The sequence below is a fragment of the Piliocolobus tephrosceles genome, chromosome 15 (genome assembly GCF_002776525.5).
Source record: "Piliocolobus tephrosceles isolate RC106 chromosome 15, ASM277652v3, whole genome shotgun sequence".
Classification (NCBI taxonomy): Eukaryota; Metazoa; Chordata; class Mammalia; order Primates; family Cercopithecidae; genus Piliocolobus; species Piliocolobus tephrosceles.
The window spans coordinates 100,043,120-100,050,575 of NC_045448.1; the positions used below are offsets into that span (position 1 = coordinate 100,043,120).

A 7,456-nucleotide genomic window follows, 5' to 3' on the forward strand; every position below is an offset into this window, starting at 1 on the left:
GATGGACACTCTGCTTCTGGTTTTAGTAATACTCTAATGGGGCTTCTCCATGCACTGGGCTTCCCACTGCTACCTATCTGTCTCCTTGCTTCTGCGTTTGTACAACTTGTTCTGACTCACACTGGCTCCGTGACCTTTATTTCCTCCTTTCAAAATTGAGTAAGTTTCCCTAATTCTCAGGATGATGAGTAGATCAAATGAGATGAAGCAATTAAAGTTGTTCAACACAGCACCCAGCCCCATGTCTGACATCTGAGCTCACAGCCAGGATGAGCTCTCGTCTCTTCCTTGTGAGCGTTCTCCCTCTTGACTTTAAGAACTGAGGAAACTCAAGCTTCTGATTGTTTCAAATGGCAACAGATACATAACTTGTTCCACTTCTTTCCATTCTTTAAGACATTTATAGAAAAAAACAAAAGCTGATCGACAACTAATTAGTTTTTTGAGCATGATGACATTTAAGGAATTCAACTAATTTAAAGGCATAAATTCTTTTGTTCAAGACTTCAGCTGAGAGACTTAAGTCGTTGTTTATTCAATGTTCAGCGTGCTTCTGGGACAGAATTACAAAATGGCACCTCAACAAAAACATCAACGTTTCGAATCATGAATTTTACAAACAGAAGCAATGGTTCAACAGGATTTCCAGCTGGAAGGCAAATACCCAGAGACCAGGCTTCTGGAGAAGGAAAAGGGCGGGGGATGAGCTGAGAAAATTTCAGGAGAACCTTTATTCATGAGCTTCAAGGTTGACAGGAAACAGAGCACTAGGACTGAGGAGACCCGCCATGGGTCTCCCATTTAACAGGTGAGCCAGTTGAGGCTCCACCCTGTGGTGCATGGCTGGGAGCACCCAGGGAAGAACAGGCGGGTGATTCAGGAGGCCCTCAGTCCAGAGGAGAATGTGAGAGGAGCCTGGGTTTCTCCTTGGGCCATCTTCTGGGGGTGCCTGAGGCGTCAGCAGGACATGTGAGATCATCTTTTGATCATGAGTCCACTCCACAGAGAAGAGCCTCTTCCACTTCCCAGGTCTACCTGAGTGGCTGTACATGTAAATAGAATGGCTATTTTTGTTAAACAGAGCTTAACTATTTCTGAAACAGCCATTTATTTGTGAAGACTATTTTATGTTAATTTAATTATAAGAAAATTGAAAAGTGTAATACATAGCTAAGCCCTTAAGGCCGGTTAATCTATTTGGATTGTAACAAATATAATTTTTATTAGCTCAGCCTATTTGGATGGTAACGAGTGTAACCTTTTCATAGACATTACAGACTCTGAGTTATGGTCTATTTTTATGTAAAACCAGCCTTGAGTAGAATAAAAAGAGAGTTCTTTTATCTGTCATTGTGTTATGGAATCATTATATTAATGAGTAGAATCTGAGCCATTCCTATTATCTTAGAGTAGAGCTCATGTCTTCTCTAGGTGTGATTGGAGAAAAAAAAAAAAACCCAGGTAGTTATTAGAAAAATGATCAGCCTTATGGAGAGGTAGGATATTCTGAATCCTCCCTTGGGTAAAATATGTTGATTTTTTTGAGAGGGAAAGTTAATCCTTTCTTCCAGCCAATACCTCTACCTATCTAGAACCTAACTGACTTAGAACATAGTTGAGTACTTGGAAAGAAACAACAAAAAGAGACCCCGAGGGGTCAAAATGGTGTTGCAAAGTCTGAGCTCCATAGAGGCGCTTTTCTCCTGCCTAATTTTACCTGGTTTCCCAGCCCTTGACAGATAAGAAATGTTATAACCAACGGGGTAAGAGTTTCCTTGTTAACACATTCAGCAGAGTCAAAGGCACAGACTTCAGAGTCAGACTGATCGTGTTTCAGTCGTAGCTCTGCTGCTGACATGGATGACCTATGTGCCTCAGTTTCCCTTTCCATAAAATGATGACGATTCAAGTGCCTCCCTTAGAGAGTTGTGTGAGAACTAGGAAATGTTAAGTGTTAAACACTTTGAACAGCTCCTGGCACATAGAAAGCCCAATGTAGGCGTTAGTATTCCATCATTACCACACAAATGAAGATGATGTTATAGGTGCTTTCTTTTTCCAAAATGACATTTTGTTTCACAGGCTCTGGTGCCCAAATGGCATGACAACATGGCATATTCTTTAACTTTTTTGTGATATCTTTTTTTGGCACTATGCTAAAAATAATTTTGAAATGTACACATTTAGAAAAAATTAATGCAAAATTTAGGAAAACGTTAGTATATTAAGCTGTGCTACTTCATAGCTGTGTGTGAGACCTGAAGCTAAGTACTTTCAGTATTGGATGGGTGTATAGCATTTCATGCAAACCAGGAAAACTTTGAGAGTGAATGTGGACCTACGAATAATTACTCCACAACTATCCTTAGGCTCAGTAGGATATAGTATGTTGAATTCTTACCACAATTCCAAAAGACAAGCAATGCTGTGTCTATTTTGTATGCGAGGAAACAAAAGGCTTAGTGTCAAATGCTATGCCCAATGTCACACTGCTAGAATGCGTCCAAGTCAGAATTCAAATACAAGTTAGTTCCACTTCATTGTGCTTGCCTTTAACTGCTGGACTTTACTGCCTGTCGTAGTAAACTCAGGCTTCTGTAACAGAAGACTACAGGCTGGCGGCTTAAACAACAGAAATTTATTTCTCGCAGTTTTAAAGGCTGGGAAGTTCATGATCAAGGTGCTGGTCAATTTAGTTCCTGGTGAGGCCACTCTTGCTAGATTATAAACAGTTATTCTCAACCAGGTGTGGTGGTTTATACCTGTAATCCCAGCACTTTGGGAGGCTGAGGCAGGTGGATCACCTGAGGTCAGGAGTTCAAGACCAGCCTGGCCAACATGGTGAAACCCCTTGTCTACTTAAAAAAAATATATATATATAATATATATATATATATATATATAAATTAGCCTGGTGTGGTGGTGCACACCTGTAGTCCCAGCTACTCGGGAAGATGAGGCAGGAAAGTTGCTTGAACCTGGCAGGCAGAAGTTGAAGTGAGCTGAGATCGTGCCACTGCACTCCAACCTGGGTGACAGAGTGAGACTGCATCTCAAAATAAATAAATAAATAAATAAATAAATAAATAAATAAATAAATAAATAAATAAATAAATACCAACCCCAAAACAAACAAACAAACAAAAAAAAAAACCTAACAAAAAAACCCAGTTATCCTCTCGCTGTGTCCTTACCTAGTGGAAGGGACAAAGAAGCTCTCTGGGGTCTCATAAAGGCACTAATCTCATCCATGAGGGCACCACCCTCCTCATGACCTAATCACTCCCCAAAGGATCTTCCCCCTGATACCATCCTCTTAGGGATTAGATTTTCACATGTGAATTTCGGGGAAACATAAACGTGTAGTCCAAAGCACTGCCCTTCACCTTCATGAATCTCTTTTGATTTACTCAGAGCTTTAATTGAGACTAAAATAACTGCACATTTATTTAGTTCCTTCCCTGATGTGTAATAATTCAGAAAGTCTAAGTTAAAGTAGTTCGGTTGCATAAAACATGATTTTTTTTTCTTGGTTCATGAAAATGTTGAGTAAGAATTTTACTAACCATGACTTCAAGAGGATTGTACAAGATTTTAGGAGACACTGTTTATGTAAGTGAAATTTGAGTTATTTGAATTAGACATTCAGGAGTCTTTTATATCGGTCAGTTTGTCGGGTCCTTCTTGTTTTAGAAACAACCAGAAGGGCATATATCTCCTCAGTGTACACTAGGGGCAAATGCTGGGCCATATTTCTGGTATTTCTGGGCTTCCATAGCTTTGTCCACCCACTTGGGAGGTGGGAATCAGGGCCACCTCTTCTGAACTAGATTCATTTATTCATGCATTCACATGCGCATTTATTCAACAAGTTTTTTTGTTTGTTTGTTTGTTTTGTTTTGTTTTGTTTTGTTTTGTTTGAGATAGAGTCTAGCTCTATTGCCCAGGCTGGAGTGCAGTGGCGTGATCTCAGCTCACTGCAACCTCTGCATCCTGGGTTCAAGCAATTCTGTCTCAGCCTCCTGAGTAGCTGGGAATACAGGCACATGCCACCATGCCCAGCTAATTTTTGTATTTTTAGTAGAGACGGGATTTCACCACATTGGCCAGGCTGGTCTTGAACTCCTGACCTCATGATCCACCCACCTCAGCCTCCCAAAGTGCTGGGATTATAGGTGTGAGCCACCAGGCCCGGCCCTCAACAAGTGTTTTATGATCTCTCACTTGGTGCCAAGCTCCATACTGGACTCTGATGTCAGAGTGGCGAACAAAATCGGTCAAGGAAGTCTTTTCTCATTCCATTAGTTGTTCAGGGACCAAATGTTGTCTGAGACTCATAGGCAGAGAGCAGATCAGTCTAGTAACCGGGTGACCAACTATTCCAGTTTGTCCAGGACTGAGTGGGGTCCCCAGGAGAACTTTCACAGCTGAAACGGAGAGTCCAGAACAAGGAAGGGCTAGTTATAACTAGTTAATTAGGCTTACTGGGAGTTCTGATTCTCTGAAAGGGAACTAGTAACAAAGATTCGTTGCTTGCCCAAGCTTTAGGCAGACTGTAAATACCCATCTGTTCTCTTCCATGTGAAATCCAGTTTTATCAAGAACCTTGCTAAGACATTTTAACAAGAATGCCCGATCTTTGACACCTGATTAAAATTTTTCACAGTTTTGCTGTCTGATCACCTTGGCCTGCCTTCAGCAGGAATCCTGTCAGGTCTGTTCCGCTGGTATTCTCCCCAGACTTGGTGCAGTTTTCTCTTAGTATTTTTCCATCCTCCGACCCCTGCTCCTTGGCAATAAATCCCTTCTCCCTGCTGTATTCAGAATGGAGCCCAGTTCTACAGTGGAATCTCTCTTCCCCTGTTACGGTGATCCTGGATAACATTTGCCTTCACCACTTTAGCTTCGTTCTGGCTTTGGCTTTTGCGAGGAAGGGGAGCTAATGGATAAAAGCTAACCATGAAATTACACCACACTATGAGGTGGGTGCAAAAGTAATTGTCGTTTTTGCAATCAAAAGTAATGGCAAAAGCCACAATTACTTTTGCACCAACCTAATAGATTGGCTCAATTTAATGGTTAGCCCACATCCATTAGCTCCGCCCTGATCATCTGGGCTAACTCAACTTGCTTGAAGAGAACAACTTCCAGGCTGTTGGATTGTCCAGTTCTGGGCCTGACAGGCAGTCATGAGAGGGGACTGTCTTCATACTTGACTCCTGGCAGGTCTGCACAGTCACAGTTGTTCTGGGTTCCAGGGCCCACACTCAGTGTTGTTGCACGGCAGATGAGCTCTCTGGCAGAGGGGTATTTACCAAGCTCAGTCTGACCCTTGTGAGATATGAGTGGTTGCAGAGGCTGCAGTGTTGGCTGAGACAGGCGTGGGATCCAGAGACCGCTCGTCTTGTAATCCTGCTCCACTCCTTTGCAGCCTGAATCAAGGGCAAGTTCTATAGTTTTCTTTCTTTCTTTTTTTTTTTTTTCTGAGCACAGGGGAATTTATTGATGGTACACGACAAGGTGGGACTCCCTAGGCCCTTCCCCTCTTCAAGGGGTCTACATGGAAACTGTGAGGGGAGATTCAGTGTGGTGGGGGACTGAGTATGGCAGGGACTCCCCAGCAGTGAGGGCCTCTGTCTTCCTCTTGTGCTCTCGCTGGGGCTGGTGGTCCAGCGGTCTTACTCCTTGGAGGCCAAGTGGGCCATGAGGTCCACCACCCTGCTGCTGTAGCCAAATTCGTTGTCATAGCAGGAAATGAGCTTGATAAAGTGGTCGTTGAAGGCAATACCAGCCCCAGCATCGAAGGTGGAAGAGTGGGTGTCACTGTTGAAGTCGGAGGAGACCACCTGGTGCTCAGTGTAGCCCAGGATGCCCTTGAGGGGACCCTCTGACACCTGCTTCACCACCTTCTTGATGTCATCATATTTGGCAGGTTTTTCCAGATGGCAGGTCAGGTCCACCACTGACATGTTGGCAGTGGGGACACGGAAGGCCATGCCAGTGAGCTTCCCGTTCAGCTCAGGGATGACCTTGCCCACAGCCTGGGCAGCGCCAGTAGAGGCAGGGATGATGTTCTGGAGAGCCCCATGGCCATCACGCCACAGTTTCCCGGAGGGGCCATCCACAGTCTTCTGGGTAGTAGTGATGGCGTGGACTGTGGTCATGAGTCCTTCCATGATACCAAAGTTGTCATGGATGACCTTGGCCAGGGGCGCTATGCAGTTGGCAGTGCAGGAGGCATTACTGACAATCTTGAGGCTGTTGTCATACTTCTCATGATTCACACCCATAATGAACATGGGGGGGTCAGCAGAGGAGGCAGAGATGATGACCCTTTTGGCTTCCCCCTGCAAATGAACCCCAGCCTTCTCCATGGTGGTGATGACATCAGTGGACTCCACGACGTACTCAGTGCCAGCATCGCCCCACTTGATTTTGGAGGGATCTCGCTCCTGGAAGATGGTGATGGGATTTCTATTGATGACAAGCTTCCCGTTCTCAGCCTTGACGGTGCCATGGAATTTGCCATGGGTGGAATCATACTGGAACATGTGAACCATGTAGTTGAGGTCAATGAAGGGGTCATTGATGGCAACAATATCCACTTTACCAGAGTTAAAAGCAGCCGTGGTGACCAGGCGCCCAATACGACCAAATCCGTTGACTCCGACCTTCACCTTCCCCATGGTGTCTCAGGGATGCGCTGGCGATGCAAGAGAAAATGCGACTGACTGTCGAACAGGAGGAGCAGAGAGCCTATAGCTTTCTTAAGTCTGAAAGATGAGAATAACAATAGCATGGTAGTCACACCTATTGATAGGGTAGAGTGCAGTGTCTGACACCCAGCAAGGGAATCATGCTAGCATATGAAAACATTCCTGGCATTTGGAAGGTGGTTGTGGTATGGTAGAAAAGAACCAAGGATGCTGTAGATGGAGAAAACACATAATTCTGTCTTTTATAGGCATCATCCTGAGCAAAGCAGAGCCTTGGGTATGGCCAAAAACGCTTTGCCCCTCTTCCCACCAAGAGTCAGAGGCTAAGTTGCCTCCACATTGCCTCAGGGCTTGACCATGGGGCTTGCTTGGATTTCTAGGACACTGTGAAGTGGGGCACAAGTGGCAGCTTGGTAAATGCATGCCTGGAGGTTGCCTTGTGGCAGCAAAACCCAGGATAAATAACCAGGAGGGAGGCTGAGCAGTCAGTGGGCGGGGCCCCCAGCCCACTGAAATTGACTGAAGAGGCCCCGTATGAGCTCAGGTGAGGCCAGCTGAACTATCCAGAAACCCATGCAATTGTCAGAAATTCCATGTTGTTCTTAGCCTCTCAGTTTTGATGTGGTTTGTTTCATTTTTATTCCGGCCCAGACATTTTAATTTTTGTTTTTATTTAGTTACTTTTAGAGGTGGGATCTCACTGTGTTGCCCAGGCAGGTCTCAAACTCCTGGCCTCAAGT

The 7,456-nt window shown here is 44.5% G+C and overlaps 1 protein-coding gene across 2 annotated transcripts; it reads right to left on the bottom strand.

The window, feature by feature from the left end:
- Positions 1-5,678: 5,678 nt before the first annotated feature.
- Positions 5,679-6,732, bottom strand: LOC111542161 (glyceraldehyde-3-phosphate dehydrogenase-like). Of its 2 annotated transcripts, XM_023211320.2 has the most exons (2): positions 6,558-6,727; positions 5,679-6,503 (listed from the first exon to the last, which is right to left on the bottom strand). In XM_023211320.2, exons 1-2 carry the CDS (start codon positions 6,684-6,686, stop codon positions 5,679-5,681), a joined length of 954 nt encoding a protein of 317 aa, XP_023067088.1. In that variant the 5' UTR covers positions 6,687-6,727. The 2 variants fall into 2 exon arrangements, with proteins under 2 accessions (XP_023067088.1, XP_023067087.1); XM_023211319.2 differs by having other exon boundaries at positions 5,679-6,732.
- Between the last annotated feature and the right edge of the window lie 724 nt (positions 6,733-7,456).